This window comes from Sander lucioperca, chromosome 11, assembly GCF_008315115.2.
Source record: "Sander lucioperca isolate FBNREF2018 chromosome 11, SLUC_FBN_1.2, whole genome shotgun sequence".
NCBI lineage: Eukaryota > Metazoa > Chordata > Actinopteri > Perciformes > Percidae > Sander > Sander lucioperca.
Window position 1 is genome coordinate 16404551 of NC_050183.1, and position 27811 is coordinate 16432361.

General features: G+C 40.0%; 2 protein-coding genes across 3 annotated transcripts in view; one reads left to right on the forward strand and one right to left on the reverse strand.

The window, feature by feature from the left end:
* The window catches only part of LOC116038117 (PH domain leucine-rich repeat-containing protein phosphatase 1-like), a 29024-nt gene extending 20844 nt beyond the window's left edge, over positions 1 to 8180 (reverse strand). The window contains exons 1-2 of the mRNA XM_031282318.2: positions 6188 to 8180; positions 426 to 622 (exon numbers count right to left, since the gene is read on the reverse strand). Of these exons, the coding sequence (XP_031138178.1) occupies positions 426 to 622; positions 6188 to 7799 (1809 nt within the window). The 5' untranslated portion in view covers positions 7800 to 8180. The remainder of the gene's footprint in view (positions 1 to 425; positions 623 to 6187) is intronic.
* A 3886-nt stretch (positions 8181 to 12066) lies between these two features.
* si:ch211-191a24.3 (tensin-3) overlaps positions 12067 to 27811 on the forward strand; it is a 61597-nt gene continuing 45852 nt past the window's right edge. For both annotated transcript variants that reach the window (XM_031282461.2, XM_031282462.2), the window contains exons 1-10: positions 12067 to 12172; positions 17602 to 17776; positions 19495 to 19545; positions 20583 to 20705; positions 20987 to 21051; positions 23153 to 23236; positions 24021 to 24133; positions 25045 to 25105; positions 25201 to 25276; positions 26912 to 27041. In XM_031282461.2, the coding sequence (XP_031138321.1) occupies positions 17627 to 17776; positions 19495 to 19545; positions 20583 to 20705; positions 20987 to 21051; positions 23153 to 23236; positions 24021 to 24133; positions 25045 to 25105; positions 25201 to 25276; positions 26912 to 27041 (853 nt within the window). In that variant the 5' untranslated portion in view covers positions 12067 to 12172; positions 17602 to 17626. The remainder of the gene's footprint in view (positions 12173 to 17601; positions 17777 to 19494; positions 19546 to 20582; positions 20706 to 20986; positions 21052 to 23152; positions 23237 to 24020; positions 24134 to 25044; positions 25106 to 25200; positions 25277 to 26911; positions 27042 to 27811) is intronic.

Consider the following 27811-nt stretch of genomic DNA (forward strand, 5'->3'; position numbering starts at 1 on the left):
TTGCACATTTTGCACTCAACCCATTTAGCCTCTTTCTTATGCAACAGTTATTTTGTATGTACAGTTTATTTTTCTGTATTTATTGTGTATTTCATATTAATTGTTTAATATGTTGGTTTGTTAATGTATGCACCTTTCACCAAGGCAAATTCCACACAAGTGTAACTTATTGTGGCAATAAAACCGTTTCTGATTTTTCTGATTGTGTGGCTGAAGGAGAGGAAGCCAAACCTGGTGCAGCACAAGGCTGGACAGGAGGAGCACACAGGAGCGGCGAACAACCTCTGAGCTCCAGAACTCAAATATTTTGTACCACTGCTCTAAACCGCAGAAAGGAGTTCTGTCCCTTTAATACTGATAAACAGGTACCAAGGCAGACTACTACTCAAGCAAGTTAAAAGACATGAAAACACTTGAGAAAATACCTTTCCGCCGATGAGAGGGAGGATGTGCATCTTGCCGGTGTGGGCGTGTTTCACAGATGAGACAATGAGGCAGGTTCCACTCAGCGTGACCTGGCGCTTCGACCAGCGGTTCACCGGCAGCGCCAGCTTCCCTTTCCGCACGTTGAACACCCCAGAAAGCTGCACGCGCTCCGAACCACCCACACTTCGAGGCTTGCCTGGAGTGAGAGAACATGAGATTGCTTATGATAGTTAATACACACTGTTTTTATGTTTCATAATGGCCTTTTGGAACAATAGAACGTGCTATTTTTTATTTTTTTAGCTGCCTTGGATTTTGTGAATCAACTCTCTCACACTGGTTTTCTCTTGCACAAAGTGAAAGCCACAGAGAGCTATGCGGTTATGTAAGTGAATTGTTGTTAATAGCCTGTGGGCTGAGAGAGTGAGCGGTCACTCAGCCGTGACTTGTTACATTAACCCCTTGCTGACACAAAATGCAGCCACAGTTACAGGGCAAAGCAGGGGATTGGCCAGAAACAGGTGTTAGCTACCTGTATTTCAGTATGTTGATGGGGCTCTTGTCCAATAGCAGATGACGAATGTGTTAAGATAAGATAAGATAAACTTCATTGTTCCACAATGTGGAAAATGTTGCTTGGGCCAACCCTCCATGCTGCTGCCATTACCATTACAAACATACAGACAAACAACATACATACATAGATGTTACTGAACAAACAACACAGCAAAGTTCCTAAAACACTAATCCCTTAGTAAAAAATAAGTAATTCATTTAATAGTAGTAAAACCAAAGAGATCCTCCCAGTCCATCCTGACCTAGACACTCATTTATCTGCTGGTTAAAAGCTTTATTGACGCAGGGACAAATTCATTTTTAAATCTATTTAATCAACATGGAGGGATTCTGAATTTCGTTATGAAAACTTCTCCGATTCCAGACATCTTCGTGTTCTCCTTCATTGCGCGGAGTGTTTAAACACAGTGAAAGCAACCATGAACTGATTAATAATGTATACTCTCTTATAAAACTGGGTTTTCCAGTCTGTACTTTTTACTCTTTGCTCTGGTGATCACACACACACGCACAGGTTTCACTGGGGCTAACCAACTCCTGAGTGGGGCTGTATCAAACCTCAATACGTCAGATTCAGAGTTACTATTCTTTGATCAGATAGCTCTAGATTTAAACCACAATCTTGACAACTTTAGACAGTATTCAATTCAGGCAAAGTTGCTGTACAGCTGCCTGTGTTTGGACAACATTTAACATTAGAGAACGTATGATTCTTTTGTTAAATGGAAGGATTTGTAGAAATGCATGCTTCCATTCCCCAAAGTAAGGTTTTTGGAAAACGTAACCAAAACTTGGGTAAAATGATACCCGACCTTACTCTTGAGCCAACGGGTGCTCAAACTTTTATAGAGGTTTGATGAAGACTAAGACAATTATGTTACAAACACCAACACACAGAAAAGTCGGACAACGACCGACTCTGTCCATTTTGGTCCTTAAAAACGTCCACGACTCAACTTAAAAAAAAAAGAAGAAAAGAAAATAGTGATACTGGTCCATTATAATTTCCCAGACCCCAAGGTTCCATACTGTAGTTCAATTGCTGCTTTTATCCTACCAACAATCCAAAACCAAAAGATATTTAAAGTGCCCATATTATGCTAATTTCAGTTCATAATTGTATTTTGAGATTGTACCAGAATAGGTTTACATGGTTTAATTTTCAAAAAACACCATATTTTTGTTGTACTGCACATTGCTGCAGCTCCTCTTTTCACCCTGTGTGTTGAGCTCTCTGTTTTAGCTACAGAGTGAGGCATCGCACTTCTGTCCCATCTTTGTTGGGAGTCGCTCATGTGCAGTAGCTAGGTAAGGATCACATCAGCTGGCTGTTTGTTAATACAACTTCAGTCAGTACAAGGCAGGATTATCCGGGAGACTTCTTCTAAACAAGGGCACACTTCCATCTTTGCATGGAATACCTGCAGAACAGCGCTAGCATGCTACGGTTAGCCACCTCGTCTCGGCTACTGAGATTTTGAACAGCTCACCCGGAGACTGAACGTAGGTTACATTCAGAAACCAGTATCTCACTCAAAACAGCATGAATGTTTGTTTTTTTCCAAGTTTGTATGCGTGTGGAAGCACCAGACACACAAAATAACCCCCCAAATCCCAGAAAAAATTAATATTTCAAGATGAAGGATCTGCCCGCATGAAAACTTTGAGTTCAGTATGTAACCTCGGTTCAAACAGGAACAGGGAGTCCTGACAATGCAGACGCCGCTGATGTCAGTAAATATAAATAAACATATGAAGGAAGCCACTGAAATTCAAGACAAACTTTGGCCAACGCCTTAATATGTATTTCCATACACTAACACTATTATCAGTCGGTGACATCATATGGTGTCTTTTACCACAAATGCATAAAGCTTATGATTGGACAAATATGACGTAAACTTACTGATGGAGCCGATCAACACGAGTCTCTCAAACACACCCCATTTTAAGCTAAACAATAATGTGGAATTTGTATTGTGTGGGTCCACCCTTCCCCGGGCGGCGCGGCCGAGACATAGTGTGTTAATATACACACTCGTACAAGCCCTTTCCTTCCGTCTATTTCTTTGACTGGGGAACATCCTGTCTCTCATCAAGCAGCCAATAGCCATTTCCTGTTCATGCTACAACTCATCGTTTTGGTGCATCTTGTCCCTGCCAAGCCCTGCGCCAAGTGCCTGACAATTTCCTTCCATCTTTCTTATTCGCAGCGGTTAAAAGACTGTTTTCCCTCGGTTTGTGGAAGACTTAGGTACAGAAAATGTTACGTTTTTCAACAAAAATGAAATTTTCCCCATACATTTTATTTCTCTTTGTTGGTTTTTTGTGTCTCTTTGTAGTCATGTTGTGTCTCTTTTTGGTCATTTTTTGTTTTCTTTGGAATCGTTGTGGCTCTCTGTGGTCATTTGGTGCCTTTTTTAGTTAGTTTGTGTCCCTTTGTGGTAGTTTTGAATCTCTTTTTTTCACGTCGTTTTGGACCGTTATCAGTATATCGGTGTCTAAAACGGTGGAAAAGCTAGAGCAGATCATAAATAACACTCAAAAAGCTTAAAGACAAAACTTGCTAAAGAAGTCCACTGGGGACAAACTGCAATTATTAGATTTGAGAAAAGTAATTTAGTCACATTCATTTGGCTAAGGTGCTGCCCCAAACGGCTAGGATGCTACACCTAGACCTTATAACGGCAGGGAAAACCCTGGATGTCAGTTTAAACCAGCTGGTGTGGTGCTACTGTGATGTCCACGCCACAAGGACAAAAAGAGACGTTTGCCTTCACGGCCTGTGGGTGCTGTGGGAGTTTTGGGCACCAGTATCAGACGCGTTTGTTGGGTGAGTGTTTACCCTTGAAGAGTAAAGCAGTGACCTCTGGTTACTGCAGTTCTGAGCTGAAGAGGAGTCTGCTGCTGCGACAGTCTCAGGGAGATCCGAAACACTGAGGAGGTGAAATCTGAGTTCCACTAAGGTCACTTTTCTCTTACTGTCAGCACAGTGTGTGTGTGTGTGTGTGTGATAGAGAGAAAACAGAGAATACTTGCCAGAGAGATTATGCTGAGTCAAAAGCCTGTAGCTCTGAACATCAACATTAACAATACTGTACACACTGAGAGTACAGGACAGCGCGGAGAAAAATATGAATGTGTGTACTATATTAATGGAGAGTTCTTATTTCTTCAGACCTATACAACTTTTTTTTTCAAGATTGGAAATAAATAAAAATCACTTAAGAAGGGGCTGTGAGTTAACTATGCTTCACTTTTTATGTTGGTGACCACTGTTTTACAATTATTTAAATATAACTGTTGTTGCTGTGCAATTAATCAAATTTTTAAATCGCAATTTCAATTTTGGTTCCTAACGATCACAAAAACAATATAGGCCTAATTGAGAAACCATAAAAAAAAAAAGTCTTTGTGTTTCTCTTTTATCTGTATTTTATTTATTAGGCTACTTGTTTTCAAAAGATTGATAGTTGATTTTGTTGTCTTTATTATTTAATACTATATAAATGTTTAGTGCGTAGGGGGTGTAGAGGAAGGCAGGGGAATTTGCCCAGCTCGCCATGTAACATTTTAAGGATAGAGGAAAGCCCGCTTTGTACAGTGTCTTGAGTATACCTTTAGGTTAAGGCCGACGGTATGTGTAGTAATAGTGTGTCTTTTGGTGTGTTTCTTGTTGTATTAAATAGAGCTGCAAAGATTAATCAATGAATCCATTAGTTGTCAACTATTTTGATCATCACCTAATCGGTTCGACTCATTTTTTATGAAAAAGAAAAAAAAAAACTCTGATTCCGCATTCTTAAATGTGAATATGTTCTAGTTTCTTCTCTCCTCTGTGACAGTGAACTGAATATCTTTGGAGTTGTGGACAAACCAAGACATTTGAGGACGTCATCTTGGGCTCTGGGAAAACACTGATCCACATTGTTCACCATTTTCTGACGAGACCAAACAACTAGCCGACTAATCAAGAAGATAATCGACAGACATAAACGGCAATGAAAATAATTGTTTAGTTGCAGCCCTAGTATAAAACAAACGGAGAGAACAGGAGAAAAGAAAAATGTGTTTTTTAAAGAAGACTTGAGACTGACACAGACACTGAAAACATTTTCCAAACAGGATTAGGAATGTGACTAAAATGAATTTAGAATATGTTCATTTTAGAAATAACTTCTTTTTTTTTTTTTGTTTGTTTCTTCCTCCAACATCACACCACCGCTCTTATCTCTACCGTCTTTGCTGAGGTTGTCAAAAACAAGGTCAAAAACAATATCCAGTTGTGCTAATCCCAGAAGGGATCATGGCTGTTTTCCCATCCTCTTAGCCTGCTTGTCAGCAAAACAGGATCGCTATCAATAACAATAACAACAACAACAGAAGAAGAAGAGAAGCAGAATCCATAATGCCTCCTGATTGGTGACTGGCGTGCCCAAAGAGCACACCTGTTACCTCCAGATGTGTCTGCCTGCAGACCTACACAGAGGGCTTGGGTGGGTTTACAGGCTAAACACTGGGTATTGTCCCACCGGGACAATTGAATACACTTGTTTAACAGTCCGACTGACCAAATACAATGACAGCGCCCACGGTACACTGAGAATGGATGAACAATGAATGAGCAGAGACAAGTCGAGCACAACTAAAGTGACATGGTGTGACTTAGCTAGCGGCTAAGTGTAATTGGAAAAGAGCATTAAAAAAAAAGTATTAATCTGGATGTCCTGGTTGTCTCATAAACATACAGTTAGGGCTGCAACTAACGATTACTTTCAATGTCGATGAATCTAGCGATTATTTTCACGATTCATTGATTAGTTGTTTGGTCTATAAAAATGTCAGTCCACAACTCAAAGATATTCAGTTTACTGTCACAGAGGAGTAAAGAAACTAGAAAATATTCACATTTAGGAATATGGAATCAGAGAATTTCTATTTTTTTTTTTTTTTTTATTATTATTATTATAAAAAAAAAAAAAAAATGACTCAAATCGATTAATAGATTTGATATCAAAATAGTTGGCGATTAATTTAATAGTTGACAACTAATCGATGTATCGTTGCAGCTCCAATACAGTACATGCTTTTCAGATCTTTCTTTAGGAATACATCATCATCCACCTGTAAACATTTTTTGGAATTTTGATTTTTTTAAACAAACCTAGACAAAAGTACTACTCACCAAAGTAGAAGCGTATCAGACAGCCAATTTCTGGATTCATCCCCTCCCCCTGCACCCTCCATGGATCTTCAAACCCCAGATGAGTGAGGTACTCATTTAATATCTGAAGAGGCCTCTCGTCATCTCCCAGCCGCCGCACAGCTCCACCGTGCAGCTGGAGGAAGAGAGCCGGGGTCGGGCTGGTATTGATGGGCTCCGGCCATCCTCTGCTCCCCCCTGGGATCTCCGGGTCAGGCTGGACAGATGCTTGGCTGGACAGGGGCCGAGTCTGGGAGCTGCTGGGGCATTTAGATGGAGGTTTGATTAATTTGGGGGCATTTACATGATCACCAGCTCCAGCTTCGATGTCATCTAGTGTGGTTGTCACTTGGCTGGAAGCACTGCAGGGGTCTGTGGTGGGCATGTCTGCAGCAGATGTGTCGGTTGAATGTGCTGGAGAAGAGGTGAGGTCTACTTCATCTGAGGAGCTCTCAAACGGGTCAGGCCCTTCTGTGGCGCTGTCACAGGTTGGGCTCAACACTGAGGAGTCTGTACCCGGACCCAGCCCATCGCTGAGCGAGTCCCGGAGCTCTGTGCTTCTGGGCCCGCCTGGGCTCAAGTCCTCACAGGTGCTGCTCTCCATATCCGAACCAGAGTAGACTCCATAACAGTCTGCCACACTTAGGCTCAAATCCATCACAGTGTCATTCAGATAAATCTCAGATGAAGGGTTCCTCGCTGTTTTATCATCAAACAAGTTAGAGGACAGTTTAATGTCGGGGTAATACGGTTTTGTGTGTTCATTCTCATCTGCTTTGGGGTTTTTGACATCCACGCTGTCACTGAGACTTTTGATTTCATCAGTGTGCCCATTACTATCTTTACAATGATCATTTAAGTCAACTAAAGCAGCAGTTTTGCAGTTAATTCTCAACACAGCCCCAGCTTTGCTCCCATCCAGCTTACTGGCTATGTCTGCAGAAGTGGTGTCCACTGTACAGAGCACCGGTCGCGGGTAGGAGGGCGTGAGCCAGTCGTGGACGTGAATGCAGCCCCGCCGGAGGTCCGATCTCACCCATGTCTTATCCGAGGCCTGGAGCTGTTTTGACTGCTTCTGCCGAAGAAAAGTCCTCCTATCCAGGCTGAGGGTGCTCAGCGGCGAGGCTAAGGGGGCGGGACTGGCCGCCTCAGCAGAGGACACGCCGCCGGGCGAGCTGCTGGTCGGCGGAGCCCCCAGCGACAGATTCCTCTTGTGTCTCTGCCGTCTCCTGCTCAGCAAAGAGTTGACAGAAGTAGTGCTGTTGACTGATGTCATGCTGTAAATGTTGGCTGTTTTTACGGCGGGGATGTTCATATTTTTGGCCGCACCACCGATAGCGTTGGCAACTTGGTTTTGATAGATCCCGTTCCTTATCGCAATCTGGAGAAGGGAGGTGGCTGCAAGTCCCTTCCCGAAGAGTTTCGCCTCTGCGCCCCCACCGTCATCCTCCCCGATTGAGGGTCTCTTTCCCGCAGACAGCGGCGTTAATCCACTTGGTTTCACGGGATTACTGTCGCCGCTAGAGTCAAGTATCCCCTGTGGTGTTAACGAAGTTGAAAGCGCCCCAGACTCGTTTTCCTTCACACTTTCCATCCTGTTAGCTAGCAACGGCGGCGCCAGTTAGTTAGCAGAAACAGCCTCTCAGCCCTCCGTTAGCTCACAGTTGTTAGCTTGCTCTAGTTACTGGCTAGTTTATGCCTGGCAAATGTGTGTAGGCTACGGCTCCACGTTTAGCTTAGCATGCTAAAGTACTACGCGGTTCGTCTAAAGAGTTGCTCCGCTACATCATCCCATTTCGTAACACGCCGGGAGCTAACCGGCTGGTCGAGATGAGAAAACGCATATTCTAGTTGGTCGCCATGGAAGCTAGCGCGAGAAGGCGCGACTGCAACTGTACAGACAGATGAGACTGTCAGCAGTACACGGTGGGCAGGGCGGGGTCTCATTGGATATGAATTATGACACCTTCAGGTGCTCCCGAAAGCTCGGAATTTGTAAAATAACTGTACATGACAGATGATCCGACTGGACAACGTGGTTAAAACAACGGTGGAAGGGCGGATTCCACCATGTTTATTATTTGGTTTAGAGAGCAAGAAACCGAGGGTAAAGTGTGAGTAGTGGTGGAGGAAGTACTGAGCTCCTTTACTTAATTAAAAGTACTAATACCACCACACTGTAAAAATACTCTGTTGCAAGTTACTCTATGTAAGAATATTAAACATGGTAAAAGTAAAAGTAACATACTCAATGTAGAAACATCAAACATGTCAACTGACTGTACTATTATACATTATTTTTTATTAGATTATTATTATTCACGCATTAATGTAAAACACGTAACAGGTGAACACCTTTATGATATTTTCCTCATAAAGCACATGGAAGCGCGAGAAATATTTTTTAACTACAGAAGCCATGAAGTACGAGCATGAATGAGCCTCTGAAGGCAACATAAAGTGCAGTTTACTTGGTTATTTAGCTCAAACAAAACGGTCACATTTTAACAGTATGCCTGTAAACTAAGAATGTGGTTTATGCTTTGATAATAATTTATCCTGTACATTTATGAAATGAAACTAAACCGACAATTCACTCCATAGTTTATTTCTTGGAAAGGAACACGGAAGAGTTGTAACTCGTCTTCCGGCGCCACCTAGTGGGATAAAGTCCGTATCATCATTCCTGAAGTGAGATTTAGGAATCACTTACTATTTTACTCTTTACAAGTCAGTGGTGGAAGAAGTATTCAGATCCTTTACCAAAGTAAAAATACAAAAAAATATACAAGTTAAAGTCCTGCATTTAAATGTACATTAAGTAAAAGTAAAGTTCACGTAAAGTATCAAAAGTAAAAGTATTCATTATGCAGCAGAATAACCCAGTGTTACATTATATATTCATTATTTATCATTGTGGATGTATGAGGGTAAACAGCACTTTATTGTTGTAGTGAGTCACCATGAAGCTAATTTAAACTTTATCTGGTAGTTTAATCCATAACAATGCCTCATATTTTACCTTTTGTAGGATACATAAAATCTTAATCCACATTAAAAAAAATACCCCATTTCCCATGCAGTGAGGTAGAAGTATAAAGTAGCAGATAATGGACATACTCAAAGTACAATTACATCAAATTTGTACTTGAATACAAGTACAGTAGCCTATATGAGTGAATTTTTTTATAATCTTTATTGTACAATAGTGATACAAACAATTAAGGCACAATGTGTGTTTGTACATTTGTCAAAAATGTGTTTACAGCTTTGAAGTTGAGACAATATATACAACAAAACATAACAAATAAAGAAAATAAGATACTAGGGGTCTTTTTAGTCCAGTAGGGAATGTAAGTCCAACAAATAAAAGAGTCTCTTGGCATTTTCCTTTGTCATGTATTGTAGAGATGTAGCAAAAAGCTTAAGCTCATTCTTTCAACCGTTGATGTGGAGTTTGACCTTTAAATACTTGCACCTATGAATAAAATGTATACAATGCTCAATCAAGTTATTTATAAAAAATTCTAGATTATTATCCTTTAAAAATATTCCAGCTTTAATTGACATTTCGTTTAATGGGTGTAGCAGTATACCTTTAGATTGAAGCCAGCATTGAAAAGACAGCCACAAGTCATTAATCGGTTCACACTGAAAGAAAATATGTTCAACTGTCTCAGTATCGCTCTCACAGAAAACACAGGAGTTACTTTCCCAATTAAATTTCACATGTAAGAAGTGATTCGATGGATAAATATCATTTAATATTTTAAAGTGCCCGTATTATGAAAAAAAAAAATCACTTTTTCTGGGATTTGGGGTGTTATTTTGTGTCTCTGGTGCTTCCACATGCATACACACTTTGAAAAAAACCCATTCATGCTGTTTTGAGTGAGATACGGTTTCTGAATGTGTCCTGCCTTCAGTCTCCGGGTGAGCTGTTCAAAATCTGCACGGCTTTCTACGTAACTAGCCGAAACGAGGGGGCTAGGGGCTAGCATGCTAGCGCTAGCATACTAGCTCGTTCTCAATGGCAAAACACTGCTACAACACACAAGAATACATCCTAATCTACAAAATAAATTGTCTAGAACTACTTACATGTCCCTGTTCTGCAGGTATTCCACGCAAAGTTGGAAGTGTGCCCTCGTTTAGGAGAAGTCTCCCGGCTAATCCTGTCTTGTACAGGCCGAAGTTGCAGAGACAAACAACTAGCTAGCTCATGTAATCCTTAGCTAGCTACTGCGCATGTGCGACTGCCAACAAAGACGTTACAGAAGTTGAGAGGTCTCACTCTGTAGCTAAAACAGAGACCTGAACACAGGTTGAAAAGAGGAGCTGCAGCAATGGGCAGTACAACAAAAAATATGGTGTTTTTTGAAAATTAAACCATGTAAACCTATTCTGATACAATCTCAAATTACAATTAGGAACCTGAAAATGAGCATAATATGAGCACTTTAAATGTCACTTCTTTGGCTTTTGGTGGGAGAGGATACGATAAGGATCGTTTCCTAATCTTTCGTGCCTCTTCACCACTATAGTCTCGGAGAATATATTTTCTTTTCAGTTGAAAGGGATAATATTTTATACATAGTACATTCCTTACAAACTTGTTAGTGAACTATTTACTGTTCAAACTGACACCTTCAACACAAAGAGGCCTCATCTCTGACATAACATTTGCATGAACCAAAAGTTGTTGAGTCATTGTTTTAAAGTGAATTGGAATGGCTTTAATCACTTTAGTGTATTCTCTAAACGAACAATGAAGACTAAATTTGTCACAGAATTCTGTATAGCTTAAAAATTCACCAGATCCATCCATTAATTGAGACACAGTCCAAACTCCTTTTTCCATCCAAGTGCTTAAAAACAATGATTTCCTATTGGATAAGATGTACCTGTTGTTCCATAGGGGTGTATTCTGAGGTGTAAAATTGTGTTTATAAATCAAATTCCAATAGAGGAGGACTTGCTGGTGAAAATCTGATAACTTCGTTGGCAGTTTACATAGATCATAGTCACAATAAAAAATCAATACCTCCCAACTTTTTGAAAATTGCGTCCGGTATGGTAAACCAAAAAGAACTTTTGTGTGAAATAAATGAATTCAGCCATTTTAATTTAAGAACACTGTTCATAACCAAAAAATCAATAGCATTTAGTCCACCCTCTTCTACACTCTTAAACACATCCGCTTTCCTGATATAATGAAATTTTTTTATCCAGATAAAGTTAAAATTTGTTTTGAGCCATTTTGTCTGAAACCTCCAATGAAAATGTAGGATATATAACTCTTGAGAGGCTTTCCATTTTAGATAAAAGGACAGTTCCAAATATGGTTATGTCCCTCTGCAACCATGAATTTAGAATGGCTTTACATTTCTCTACTCTTTTACAAACATTTTCTCTCTCTCTTAATTCTTTGTTCCTGCCAATATGGGTGAATGTGCTTATTACATTCCACCTCTGCTAGTTATCACAATAATATAATAAATCATTCATATAAGGATGAGGGAGTTGCTCTTCTTTATCAGGTGAGGGTCTATAAAATGAAATGGGAATTTTTTGTGTCGTTGACATTAAAAAGTTGGTCAAATCTTTGTGTTTCTAGGCTTCCTTGGAGCGCAGATAAAGTGGAGGTCAAACAGTTTAATCAGTTCCTGTATGTGCTAATGAGTGTTTCTCAGAGAGAGAGGTATCAGTATGTTACAACCGTCTCAGTCTTTGTCACATGTACATGCTCGCCAGAGAGGACTGCTGTCACATTGCAAGTCCAACAGAGGGCAAAGTGCAAGCTGTGACTGTATAGTTTATCATGCTCTCTCTCTCTCTCTCTTGCTCTCTTTCTCTTCCTCCCTCCCCCTGTCAAGTCTCCACCTCGATTTCTGTATACCAGTCAGACTTTCACTCATCAGGCTTCATATTGCTGTGATTTTCGTGTTTATTGCAACGTCAGCAAAGGTAAGACCCATTTCCTCTGGTCTAAAATGTTTAATTCATTGAGTTGATTTACTACAGTAAATACAGTGAACTACAGTAATGTCAATCTACACCCACGAGGTTTCTCCCTTTTTCAGCATGGCCGGTTCAACGTTCATTCACGTTGGACATGTTGTTTGTCTTTCCTTGAATGTTATACGGCTACCCATGCTGCTCCAAATGTCATTATAGGCCACCACTTTCAGAAAACATAGGACCATGTGATGGATGGTAAATCTCAGGGGGAAGAAGTGCCTCCCTGCAGATGCACTGAGGGGGGGGGGGGATTAGCCTACTGACACATTAAGACACTGAGCCCCAGCAGACATGTTTTCCACTGGGATTCAGTCGATTATAAGAGGTCATTAAATCTTAAAAGCCTACTTTTCTAAGGACAAGTGAAAAACCCTGCCTGTGGGGGGTGTCATGATTACACTTATTACCAATGCAAATGAACTTCCTACAGTGACATGAATATGATACTATTGAGATGGAGCCCTAATTGATTGAGATATCCTTGGAACAAGTGGAATAAAATGAAATGAGCTCACCCTGCTGGCGGGTTTATTTCAATATTAGGAAATAAGATTGTATAACTCTTTCTCTCTGTGGGGATCAGATGGACTAAAAGGAGATTAGTTTACTGCTCTAATAAAAAAAGCCTGTGAGTGGAAGAGGATCTAAATGGAGAAAACGCTGGAGGATGACAATGGCTGGTCACGGTGAGGGGTTGCTGTCAATTTCAATTCTGGTATTTTGCGCTAACACTTTCAATTTCAAAGAATCTGTCAGTTGAATTAAAACCGATGGCTCTATTCCTGCTGCGTTTAGGAAGGCAGAGTATGTTTTCCGCTGCCAAAAGGAAAGAAAAGACAGAAACAAAGATGGCTAATCCATTTCAGAATGCTTTCCTTTAAAATGGGAAATAGAGACTATAATTAGATGTGGCGAGTTTAAGCTCAAGGACTTAGCTAAGCAGCTCTCCCTATAGCAACGTGTGTTTGTGTGTGTGTGTGTGTGTGTGTGTGTGTGTGTGTGGTTAAATCACTCACTTCCGTTTGTTTTGGTTCCTCAGGCGGAGCGCTGACAAATTTAGATTGCAGCAAGTCTAAAAAAATTGAAAAAACAGAGCAGAAATACATAATTGGAGAGTAGTCACTCATTAAGATTGTTTGCCCAGCCCTGTCAACTGCTTCAGCAAGGACACATCATACACTCTCAGAAACAACACAAGTACAGGAGGAGTGCATGTTTGTATTGGAAAGTAAATTTTTCACACATGGCCTGGGGCCCAGATGTGTACCATGTGAACACACATAGAGGTGGTAGTTACTTATGGTTCATGGGACACATTTTGCTTCTGGCTTGGGCCCATTGAACTCGGGTGGGAAGATGGTGAGGGACCAAGGCTTTGTCATAGCACTAGTGAGTCCTGATTGGTCTCTTTATTTCACTTGCTTTTACTCCTTAAACTGAAAGAAAAAGGAGAAAATGAAAAGACAAGAACATTTATTCAGTAAACTGTTGTTTGTAGGTACATGTAAGACAGTGGTTCCCCACCTTTTTGATCTGGGGTACCCCCACAGCCCTGTCAGATGAACTCACATACCCCTTCATCAATTCCTAATTTATGTTGAAAGATACTATTCATCATATCCAAGTGGATATTGTTTTTTCAAGTTTATGTTTTTGGCAATTTAGGCCTTTATTTGATAGAACAGCTTAGACATGGCATAGTAAAGAGAGGGGGAAAGACATGCAGCAAAGGGCCACAGGACGGAATTGAACATGCGGCCGCTGTATCGAGGACTAAGCCTGTGCACATGGGATGCACACTCTTCCAGGTGAGCTATTCAGGCGCCTCAAAGTGGATGTTGTTAAGATTTTTCATACTTGTTGAACTGTTGATATTTAGGCTACATTTACATTGCTATGTTTTGGTTTAAAACTATTATTGCTACGTTTCCACCTCGCATTCACACTGCTCCGGCGTTTAGACTTAGACTTCTCTTTATTGATCCTTTTGGGATGACTCCCGCGAGAAAATTAGATTTCCAGCAGCAGATTTTAGCAGCTTACAAAACACTCTTTAAATAAAGAGGTATAAAAAAATACAGTATAGAAAAAATACAGTATAAGAATAACAATAACAATAAACTTTTAGCTAAATATTTTTTACAAAAAGTAAACAAACAGTAAACAACAATAAACTACAGATAAATAAAGATAAATATATAGATATATAGGAATGTGTATGGTATTATGTTATTATACAGTTAATAAATAAATGACATTTAGCAGAAATTAGCAGTTAAGAGTGTCCAGGTATGTATGTGAGTAGATTATTAATTTATTGCACAGTGAATGAGTGAGTGGCTAACACTCCTTCCCTTCCTTCCTGTTCTGTTCTGTCCTCTTTACCCTATTTCCTCCTCCCCCCGAGTGAGGAGTTGTAGAGTATGATGGCATGAGGGACAAAGGAGTTCTTGAGTTTGTTGGTCCTACACTTGGGAAGGAGCAGCCTTCCACTGAACTGAGGCTCCTCTGGTTGCTGATGACGGTGTGCAGGGGGTGGCTGGCATTGTCAGTCATGTCCAGCAGTTTCGGAGCCCCTAAACCAGAGACATTTGAAAACTTTTGACCCCGTTTTGGTTTAAAATCTCCAGGGTTGTGTAACTTGTGTTGCAGTCTCAACGGCCGCAAACAGAGACCTTTTCATTACACAAATTATACTACAGTATTTGGTTCACTGTATACTGTATTAGCACCCAAAATAAGCCACCAACACAATTCATCTGCTCACATTAAAGGATAATCACCAGGGCTGTAGTACTCGAGTCCGGTCTTGGACTCAAGTCCGGACTTGAGACAGTTTTTCTATGGTCTTGGACTCGTCTTGGACTCACTGGTATTTGGACTTGGACTTGTCTCGGTCTCTGCCACTGATCATGCCAAATATGGCTTTTGGTCTCGACTGAGTCCAGGTGTCTTTATTATGTTTATAATAATATTGGAGGGAAAGTGAATGGCTATACTTATATATCATGGGTGTTGTGACACTGTTTTTGCTTTTAGATCAACAAATAATAACCCAAAACAATTGTCTTGATACTGTCATGCATAAGACTTTTTTTTCTGTCCTGGACTCGGTCTTGACTCGGACTCGAACCTTTTTGGACTCGGTCTTGTCTTGGACTCAAACCTCTTTGGACTCGTTCTTGACTTGGTCTCAACTAGTCTTGGTCTTGGACTTGTCTTGGACTCGACAAAGGTGGTCTTGACTACAGCCCTGATAATAACTAAGAAAATGAGGTGACAGGATTGAACCTGAGTGTGTTTTCATTCTAGCTGCAGTGGTTCCCAGCAGGTTATTCTTGTACGTTGCAGTGGTGAAAATGGTTGTATCACTGTTTACTCTGCTGCGGTCACATGGTCAGGGTGAAGGCGAGGTTAACCACAGCTCTTTGTACGCTCGTCTGTTGATCTCACTCCCAATAGACAAGCACTAACACGCATGTAATTTCCCTGCTCCGTATATGCTAACACAGAGCCCAGATACCACAGAAGTATCCCGTCCACGGTTTACAGAAGAATGTGGCAGGATGTCACATTCTTTAGGTCTTCAGGACTTGGAGTCTATAAGGTCAAAATAACAGTAAAGATACTCTAAATGTCATTTCAAAATCACATTGTATTTTTTTTACATGGGATTTCTAAGAACAGGCTTCAGATATTATCTTCTAATACTGACAACTCAGGTTTGAAAAAACAGACAGTTACTCTTACTTTGTTTTAATGTACAAAAACAAAAGTATTGGGAGTTATGAGTTAAGATCTCATTCTCACCACTCACTCAAGTATGTACAATAAATGTGCAACTGCATGCAGCAGCTAGTTAGCTTAGCACAAAGACTAAAAGCAGGTAGAAACAGCTAGCCTGGCTCTATCCAAACATAACCAAAATCTGCTTAAAAGTACCTCTAAAGCTCACAAATGAACATGATATCTGTTTTGTTTAATCCACACAAAAACCTATTCCTTTAAGATTTGGCCTAATTGCTGTCACCTCTAACTCAATAACTTTGTGTTAGTAATAATAACATTCATTCTAGCTGCTAGCTCGTAGTAAAGTTCAGCTTTTACAAACAAGATAAAAACAGATTTTAATGAATCAGTGTCATTAAGTTGGCCTTTGATAAAATTATAAATGTTGAGGTCTTAAAATCTCTATTTGAGCACGATTTCACAATCTTTCCAGCTCCTTTAACCTACTCTATATCCACGACGAGCCACTTCCGGGATTGCTCTCGTTCTGCTCGAGGATCACTCTTTTTGGATATCACTCTTTTTGGCAGATGTCCGTTTTCGGATGTCCGTCAACTTCCGCTTTCTTTGTGTTGGCTTTCTAAAATTTATGGGGACTATGGTTAACTGCTCCTCAGATCTCTGCAGGGTAAATCCAGACAGCTAGCTAGACTATCTGTCCAATCTGAGTTTTCTGTTGCACGACTAAGACAACCTTTGAACGTTTACATGTTCCACCAAAACAAGTTCTTTCCAGAGGCTATTTTGCAGAGGCACCGCTGCTCCGTCCGTCGCTTAGCATCACCCATGACGATTGTGATTAGTTTAAAGAAATTCCAATAAACCAGAGCACGTTTTTCTCCCATCCTGGATTGCTGTGTGGACTAGCCAGACCCTCCTCCGCAACGCTGTGGAAGAAGGTCTGGCAATGCGAGACTACCTTTAACCATAATCCCAAAATGATGACCTAATCATGAGGCAGCACAGTAAAGAGGCAGAACTTAGTTCCTAGTTGGAACTTTATAGAAGCGAATTAGAGAATTGTTTTGGAGATAGAGTTTTTCCTTTTTTTTTTTTTTTTATTATCGGACCACCAATGCAGTTCAAAATAAACCCAGACAAAATGTTACAGTCATGTGAATAACTCAAGTCAGATAGGACCTTATCATTCTGAGGTGATGATTTTCTGGCTAGGTCAGAATCTGTGCTTTAGTTTAGTGTGTTTGTGCTGATGAGTAATGAGGGTAACGCTCTGGTGTTTAGGCAGCATCATCCTTCTGTGACCTCTCCTTCGGTCACAAGCTCAGTGAAAGTTTCCAATGACTCAGCTTTTGGTTCCGTTCCTCATTTTGTTTGGCTTTGGCCCCACTTTGTTTTAGCATCACATCCTGTAAAAGGATTTGAGGTTTAATAAGGCTGACCGGATTTGAACTTGCATATCTGTGTGGGTCAAAGATATTTGCCTGCCTCACTTGGAGTTCCAGCTGATACGGCACACGCAGATAAATGCTCTGCAAACATCTACTGACCTGGAGTGAAAAATTCTCACTTCCCTCAAATTTCCAAGACTTTTCATTCTCACACACCCTGCATTTCACTTCCTGTAGGGCGTCCATGTGATCGAGATCAGTCATGGAGGAACCACAGCGAATCGATCTGACCTATATCACGGAACGCATCATCACCATTTTCTGCCCTCTTGAATGTCCAGAAGAGATCTACGTGCAGAACCTGGAGGAGATTATTCACATGCTGCAGTCCAAGCATGGACACCACTACATGGTGAGATGGAAAAAAAGTGCTCAGAGTGTAGCACTGTTACAGTTAAAGTCCTGCATTTAAAACGTTACTTGAGTGAAAGCATTAGCATTCAATTTAATTTTCTCAGGACAATTTACAGATAGAGGGGGTCTAGACCACACTATAATTTACAAAGACCCAACAATTCCCTCCAAGATCAAGCATTTGGCGCAACAGTGGTGAAGTAAAACTTCCTTTTAACAGACAGAAACCTCAGACAGAACCTGGCTCCTGGTGAGCGGTTGGCTCACTGAAATCTAGCCTACTAACAGTACCAAAATAAAAGTACTCATTATTCAGAATGACCCAATTCAGAATAATGACTTTTATATTATTGGATTACAGTTATTGATTCATCAATGTACTGTATGTATCACTTTGGTATTGTTGCTGGTAAAGGTGGGACTATTTTTTTTACTTTATATTCTTCTGAATCGACAAAGTAACTAATTTAAGGCTTTATAATCAATGTAGTGGAATGTAAAGTGCATTATTTTCCTGTGTAGTGGAGTAGAAGTAGTATGAAATGGAAGTACTCAAGTTAAGTTCAAGTACCTCAATAAAGTACAATGAATACATTTTTTTTTTTTACATTTGTTCTCAGATTCTTAAATGGCACATTCCTCTAAAGTCATATTGGCTTTCTCTCATTTCAAACAACGTTGTGGTTACTTTGTCAAGTCAAATTTAATTATACCAGCCCCAATTCACATATTTGTCTTGCTTTACAATTTGTACAGCATGCTGTATGACACATTTATTGAGGAGACATTTATTTAGAAAATTATACATGATACGTTTTAAAATCTCCCTAAATTTTAAATGTTTGAGCCTTTAATATAAAAAAGTAAGTTAGTTGGTTTTAATCTATAGTTTAAGTGACAGTTTGTATGGTTAGGTTTTGAAGTATGAAAAAACGATTTGTATTGTTTTTAATCCAGAGTATTTCCCCATGTTGCCATAAAATACAAAAGTACACAGCTACAAGTGTGCCATGAGGCCTGATTTAAGAAATCCTCAAGGATGTACAGTATAAAGGTTTTTTGTTTTTGCTTTGACTGAATTTAAACATCATTAGAAATATTAGTTATTTCATCAGATCTGTGGTGTAAAGCAATGTCTTTTGAAATACTTTCATTAAAAACTTTTAGTGTGAGATGAGGAATTTTGTTTTACTTAGATCACAACCTAATTATAAGTAAACAAGTTCCAGCTCCACACCCACTATCCTTTCAGTGCCATTTGCATTTTAGATATTTAGATGTGATGATATGGTAACCTGGAAATCCAGACCCAAATCTGAAAGATTAAGGGTCTGGCACTGAGTAATGAAAATGGTCCAACTCGAGGGGCGGCACCAAGCATGCATTTGAAAATCTCACTGCACGCAATTGGATAATACTACGACCAATCACAACAATACACGGGGTGACGTATCCAGAGCATACCCATATGCTTAGATACCAGCGGAGCTAACTGGTAGATTAAACTGTCGTCATCTGTTTAGCTCGCCTCTGGCCCGCCTATATCAGATACACCGATGTGATTGGTGCAGCTCGGCTACAAGGGCATAGTTAATGAGCATCATCATCGTAATGATATGGTTGAACGTTCTTTAATATTGAATACAATTTAAAATGTACCTGTCCTTGTGCCGCTTTTTCCTTTTTCATTTAAACAATTATTCCTTCCTTCTCCAGGTCATCAACCTCTCACAGAAACACGAAACTCTCACCCGAATGAACCATAAGGTACTGATGACACTCCAAAGTACCAATTCGAGAGGTTGCATTCCCTTATGTTTCTGGAAAACAGATGTGGTTAACCTTTGGCAAAGTTGCCACAAATTTGCGGCAAGGTCATATTTTTATATGCAAATTAGGTTTGTGGCAAACTTCTGGTGGACTTCTGGCTAACTTTGTGGAAAACTTATGGCATAACAATTGATTCTCAATTCTGTTTGTTTGAGGCGAACCTGCTGCAAACAGTTAAAGTGGCCATATTATGCTCATTTTCAGGTTCTTAATTGTATTTGAGGTTGTACCAAAATAGGTTTACATGGTTTAATTTTCAAAAAACACCATATTTTTGTTGTACTGCCCATTGCTGCAGATCCTCTTTTCACCCTGTGTTCAAGTCTCTGTTTTAGCTACAGAGTGAGACCTCTCACTGCTGTAACATCTTTGTTGGCAGTCACACATGCACAGTAGCTAGGTAAGATCACATCAGCTAGCTGTTTGTTTCTACAACTTCAGTTAGTACAAGGCAGGATTAGCTGGGAGACTTCTTCTAAATGAGGGCACACTTCCAACTTTGCGTGGAATACCTGCAGAATAGGGACATGTAAGTAGTAGTTCTTTTGTAGATTATGGTGAACTAGTGTGTGTTGTAGCAGTGTTTTGCCATTCAGAATGAGCTAGCACGCTACGGTTAGCCACCTTGTTTCGGCTAGTGACGTAGAAAGCCGTGCCAATTTTGACCAGCTCACCCAGAGACTGAAGGCAGGACACATTCAGAAACCGTATCTCACTCAAAACAGCATGGATGTTTTTTTTCCAAAGTTTGTATGTGTGTGGAAGCACCAGAGACACAAAATAACACCCCATATCCCAGAAAAAGTGTTTTTTTCATAATATGGGCACATTAAGCAAGTTTGTCGCAAATTCATTTTTGATTGGTTTCTGGCAAATATTGAGGTTAAGCTTACTAAAATGCAAAAGCACAAAACCCTGCTGATGATACAAAATAGCTGCACTGTATGTTACAGTATGTGTGGCTTGTCTGTGAGGTTTTGGATACAGGTTGGCTGGATCTCCGGGCCCCTGACCTGGAGCAGATCTTCAGTGTGTGCACGACGATGAAGAACTGGCTGCAAACACATCCAAAGCACGTCCTGGTGTTACACTGCAGGGTACACGTCACTGATTCCTCTGCACAAAATGATCCATGTACTATCTAAGAGCAGGGTTCAAAATTAGCACCATCTACCAGCCAAATGCTGGTAAAATATGCAAATGGTTTGTAGATTTTCTTCACTCACCATCCAAAAAACACCAATGGTAATCTATTGAGTGGCTGGTCAAATTTAAACATTCACTTGCTATTTGGCTGGTGGTCGAAAAAGTTCATTTTGAACCCTGTCTGAGAGTATGTCAAGTTTATTAATCCTGATTCTGTGGTTGTCCTCCACAGGGAGGTAAAGGCCGGCTCGGAGTTCTGGTGGCTTCTTACATCCACTTCAGCAACATGTCAGCCAGGTAACAAACACTGATGCCATGTGAATTTAATCAGTAGTGAATGAAATGGTACAGGGCTAAAGGATGATAAAGCAGCATTTAACTTTAATAATTTGCAAACCAACGAAAATTTGGGGACAATGAACAATCCCAGTAAACAGGCTAGCAGCTCAGTGAGTCTGTACTTCAGCTAAATGCTAGTACCCACATGCTAAGTTGGTCCCAATGACAATGCCAGCATGCTGATGTTTACCATGTTCACCATCATAGTTTAGTGTGTAAGCATGCTAACATTCTCTAATTAGCACTAAACACAAAGTACAGCTGAGGCTGAACCAAAGTATTGGACAACTTCAAATTTTATTCTGACGATGGTGCTAGATGAAAAGTCAGCGGATCACTAAAGTTATTACAATTTATCCTGCAGGAACCATGAATGTTTGCACCATATTTCATGCCAATCCATTCAGTAGTTGTCAAGAAGTTTCAGGCTGCAACAAAGCGGTGGACCAACAACTGACTGACATTGCCGTCCCGTAGCTATGATGCGAGTGTGGCTAAAAATATAAGAAAATAAAGCAGATCAAGTGAAAGATATATGGGCACTTGTACCTCCCTGGATAAAATGCGGGTCATCAAGCTGATCAGTGCCTATAGGAGTAAAAGTCTAGTGTGCCCATGTATTGAGCCAAACGTGCACAGGTGTCATTTTGAGACATTTGTGTGGCTGTTTTCTTATACTTGTACAGATTTTGGGTGTAACATTACCAGGTCAGTCTCAGTCTCAGTGTCAACTTGTTTAACATACTGCAACACATGCTGCATGATTTCCACATAAGCTATCAATGCTGACTAGTCTGCCCTTCCATCTAACATTTGTCCCAGATATGTCAACAGCTAGCCTGACGTCGTCATACTCAGATTCTAGTCAGAATCTGAGTCTGATGCTGCTCCATTGGGCTGTGATTATGGGGCGTTTCAACCGAACCAGGAAAGAAAATGCCTCTGCACTCAATTGGATAGACCTACAACCAATCAGAGCAACGGAGTTGTAAACAAATTCAACCCAAGCGCTCTTTGATGAACATGGTTGATTACGTTACTGTTGATCATCTGTCCATCATCGTATAAAGCCCGCCCTGACAATTTGATTGGTCCGAACAGCTCTGGTTCGAGCATAGTTGCTCCACAATATAATAAATGTTGTTGGCGGGGCTAAGTTTGGCTGGCATCCAGGCTAGTCAACAGCTATACTGGAATTCAATTTGGCACAGATCTTTCTGTTTCCCAAAGGGTGAATTCTAATGAAACAGTGTACTGTTGGATGTGTTTGCAGAACAAAGAGCACTGACAGAACAATAGAGTGAACAGAGGCTTATCTGCTGCACGTCTTCACCTGCCAAAGGGCAAGGTGGCTGATTGAAGAGACTTTGAACTAGACTGTAATTTGATTTTGGGGCAGGGATCCTGTTGCCGTTGGACACCAGTAAAATATTTACTCTAAATTTACCTGCATGACAGAGTCCGGGGCCTAGAAGACATAAAACATTGTTAATGTTAATGAAAAACATTTTTAGAGCAAACATTACAGCCTTTGCGGTTCATGTGGTTACGTATCGTCTATTTTATCTTGTAGATGTAACTTATTAAAAGTTATTAACATCCTCATTTACACATCTAATCATGGGATGGAGGGAAAGGTCAGTTTGAGGCAAATCAGTGTCAACTGAAAATGCAAGAAAAAGTGGAAGATCTGGAAGATTTCTGCACTGTTGGTGTGCATGAATGTATGTGTGTGAGTGTGTGTGTGTGTGTGTGTGTGTGTGTGTGTGTGTGTGTGTTTGTGCGTGTGTGCGTGTGTGCTGTTCATGGCTGAACAGCTGACTCACTGTTGAGAAATATCTGATTGTGACCATTGTCACTCTATGTGCTTGTGAATCACATGGTTTATAAAGTTACAACATTACAAAAGAAAACCAGATTCACAAGTTCAAGTCACGCAGATAGTTTTTTTTGCATTACTAGACACTACGTCAGGTAAAGCAGAAAACAGTATTTTGTCATTTTGGTGAACTGAGGAGTGTTACACGCATCACCATCTGAGTATTTGCCTCTCTCTCAGTGCAGACCTTTCTCTGGACCACTTTGCCATGAGGAGGTTCTACAATGACAAACTGTCTGCTCTGATGACCCCGTCGCAGAAACGGTAAGAACAGGATTGATTGAGCTGGATCACTGCAGGTCAAAGGTCAACTCTGGTTCAAGTCTTAGCCTCTGATCTACTGTGACTGACACTAATCACATGATTTATGCTCTTGTGAAATAGTTGCTATAATACATCTACAATGAGGTTGTGAAACTAGGAGACTGACTTGATGAAAAGCACACTTTAATCCATTCATAAAGTTATTTCAGATACTTTTACATATTGGATAGACTCTTATAGACTCTTGTATCTGCACTTCTAATTGTTATTAACAGTATTATTAATAGGCTGATATCACAGACAGGCTGACATTTATACCAAAATAGGCTATATATATATATACGGTGGACCTGAAGGAAAAAACACAACAGCATTTCAGAAAACACAACGACATTTCACAAAAACACAACATTATAGAAAACAAAACATTTCATTTTCTGAAATGCCGTTGTGTTTTCTGAAATGTGGTTGTGTTTTGTCCTTCACGGCCACCGTATATATATATATATATATATATATATATATATATATATATATCTCATGATTTATTGGGCAAAATCAAGCAATTCTATGCAATATATATAGCCCAGAATGAAATGATCCTTTGTGTTTCATAACCAAATGTTCAGACACTGAGACGATTGAACTGAGAGGACAAATCAGGTTCCTTAGGTCCAATTACTATTTGGGGCCATGCAGTTGCTTAATTAGGGCACCTTTTCTTGGTTAATTCAGGCACGGCAGGGTACAAGAATAATTACTGTACATTTCTATGTGCTCTCAGGTATGTGTGGATGCTGGGGAGCATGTTAAAGGGAGGACTGAGGATGTGTCCCTCTCCGTCTTTCCTTCTGTGTGTTGTCCTTCACAGTCTTCCCAAAATAAGACCAGATGGAGGTAAGAAGAAAAATGTGTTTTAGTAAATTAAAAGAAGTGAACCTTTTACACCTATGATTGTCAAAATGTACAAAACAATTCTTCTCTAACTCTGTGGTTTCCAACCTTTTTGGCTTGTGGCCCCTTAAAATAGTCCCTCATCACCAGTTCACATTGTAAATATTATATGTTATATATTATGTTTTCTGTTGTTCATTTTTTTTTACTCGTAGACGTAACATTATCCAGTAATCTACAAGAAAACAAGTACAGATTAGAAGAAATTGGAGAGAAAAAAAGACATTTTTGCTTTCCTTTTTTGTCATTTATCTCGTGACTCCTCCAATTTATCTTCTTCTGACCCCCTCGCTGGGAACCACTGCTCGAACTGACGCATCCAAACACCTGGACTCACAGAACTACACACACTCACACACTCACACATCCACAGACAACACTCATCCACACAGACACATTATTTGGGCTACAGGTGCTGCAGATGAACAAAGACTGCACCAAGCATCACTGTGTCTCCTAATTCAAGCAGAAGAGACAGAAATGACTCCGTTTGAGACATTACACACACACACACACACACACACACACACACACACACACACACACACACACACACACACACACACACACACACACACACACACCCTCTCCGTCTTTCCTCCTGTGTTGTTCTTCACGGTCTTCCCAAAATAAGACCAGATGGAGGTAAGGAGCAGATGTCTGATCTGAATTAGAGAAAGCTCAGTAGATAAACAGCAGTAGAAAGGGCCAGCCTGTTGTATTCTTCTTCTTTTTTTTTTTTATCTTGTTAAGGAAGAAGAAGGAAATAAGATGCTTATAATTTAAAATGTGTTCTGAAGTCCAAAAAGTCAAACGATTGTCATGTTTTGTGATGAAACTCTTCCTCTTGGCAGCGTGTTGTCTCTTCCTGAGAGTCTACCAGAGTCTACAACCTGTTTGCACATCAGCAGTCTAGTAAGAAATCCCATCAAATCCCATAATAATCTGTAAACATGATTGGTGTTGTTCAGAAGAGGATACGGTGTAATGTACGTTTATATCCCTCTCAGCCACGTTAATGCGGCTCAGACAGACCGCCTCTACATTGTGCTCCAGCCAGCTCAGCTGCTCAAAGGGGACATCATGGTGAGTGGTGATCTACTACATTATGAGGTTTTTTTTTTATCATTTAGGTTTATATTTAAAGGTCATTATTATATTTCTGCAGTATAAGGCACAAAATGTAGCCTAAATGATTCATTATTGGGAACTACTAGAAGCCAACCTTGCAGCAAACTTTTTGCAATTATTTTACTAATTTTTTTGTTTGTTTGTGTATTTATAATCTTTTTGGTGACACAGATCTTTATTTCCTAAATAACTTGAAGCGGTTTCCTGGAAAAAAAAACAAACTATATAAATTGTTATATAGTATAAATAAAATAAATAGGAATTTCTTTGAAAGGAAAGCTCCGATTAAAGCTGAGTAATTATGAATTATGTCTCTATTATTTAAAACTTAGCTTGCCTATGGAAGTTTTTTATGTTCAGCTGACACTAGTTAAAAGACTCAAGTTTACGAAAGAAATGAATTGGAATTAGTTAATTAAAAGTGTACCAAACGCTGTCTTTTTTCCCCTAAAATTTGCAACAAATTGTATTATTCTTTCAAGTATCAGCATTTATTTGCCTGATAACCGATAAAGTTAATGAATTAAAAAGTGTTCTACTTTGGCTCGGCTACAGCTCTGAGTCTGGTTACTGGCTATTATGTTGAAAGTTTCTCATTTATTAAATAATTGATTTTTTCATAATATGGGCACCGCCCGAGACGAAGCCGTCCACAAGCCGGGCATATCAAACTGTTTATTGCCCTGCCTTGAGGTGATTATCCCGTTTATTCTACTTCTTGCTTGCCAACATAATAAAACAATTCAAATACTTTAATAATTATGCTTTTTCTTATTCGTATTGCATGCTTATTAAACGTATACTCTGTTTGAGTTCATCTCCCTCAAAAAGTAGTCCCCTTTAGAACTACGGTGAATAACGTTAGCTCAGCTGTAGCTAATTAGTTTCTATAGCAACCACACAAGGTTCTTCGGCACTGCAGGTGTCCAGGTCAGTTGTCTCAGTCTATCCTTCTGGTGGCTCTTCCCTTTTGCATGTTTGATTCAAGGGCCCTGTCTTCAATTGTACGCAGCTCCTCATCTGTCAGATCTCAGAAGCGGGTACCCTGGGCCTTGTCTTTTTCTTTTGTCATTCTGTCGTCCTCGTCGCTCGGCATTTTTAGGCCTTTATTTTCACAGGACAGATGAAGACATGAAAGGGGAGAGAGGGGAGGAATGACATGCAGCAAAGGGCCGCAGGTCGGAGTCGAACCCGCGGCCGCTGCATCAAGGAGTAAACCTCTATATATGTGCGCCTGCTCTACCGACTGAGCTAACCCGGCCACGGTCGATCCCTACTTTCAAGGACAAATCTTTTTTAAGATAAATCTTTTTTTAATTATTAGAGAAATCTTTCAGGAAATTAATAATTAATAATTAGAAATGTATACAAATATGGCAATACATAAAACTAACAAATCATAAAATGAATGAAAATCTGAAAAAAAAATCTAAATCACAACTTCAACAGTTCTCATTCATAAACCAAACTGACGGGAAGTGGTTATGAACAGACTTCTTATTTAGCTCTAATAGATTATACCTACTGTATGTGTGAATGAGATAAGAGCAGCACATAGAGGACACTGTGTCATCTTCTTTCTGGTTTCAGGTGCTTTGTTATGATAAAAACAGCCGCTCAGCCAGCCGGCAGGTCGTCTTCCGTCTCCAGTTTCATACGGGACTCGTATACGGAAACAGCCTGACCTTCTGTAAGGCGGACCTCGACTGTGCCAGTGAAGGTATTTATAACCTACACACTGCCACTATCACACTCTGCTGCAACATCCATTTTAAAGTGCTCATATTATGCTCATTTTCAGGTTCATAATTGTATTTAGAGGTTATATCAGAATAGGTTTACATGGTTTAATTTTCAAAAAACACCATATTTTTTGTTGTACTGCACATTGCTGCAGCTCCTCTTTTCACCCTGTGTGTTGAGCTCTCTGTTTTAGCTACAGAGTGAGACATCTCACTTCTGTTCCATCTTTGTTGGGAGTCACACATGTGTAGTAGCTAGGTAAGGACTACTACCCAAGGGGGTAAGCTTCTCCTCGGACCACGAACCTCCTATGGCGCCATTTTGATGCTACCAAGCCATCACCTCCCGTTAGCATTCCATTGACTGCCATTCATTTTGGCGCCACTTTGACAGTGAATAACTTTACATCTGAAGCGTTTAAAGACTCTATTTGTCCATTTTTTATTTCTAAAGAAACACGACAATGTATAAAAGGCTCCATCACCTTGTACCTCACGTTATTTGGGGTGGACTTTGGGCTTTTTCACTTTGTAAACCTATAACATGCACAAAAAGATATATAACACAATAAAGGAAAGAGAAAAAGCCAAAAAGCATAATATGAGCACTTTAATCTGTAGCTGATAAATCCTTCACTCTTCCTCCAATGTAAATATGACTCAACTGAACTAACCTTGGACCCCACGTATCAGCTGTGCTGCAGGTGTGAACATGGAAATATGTCCAGTGTGCCAAGTTAACTGTCCA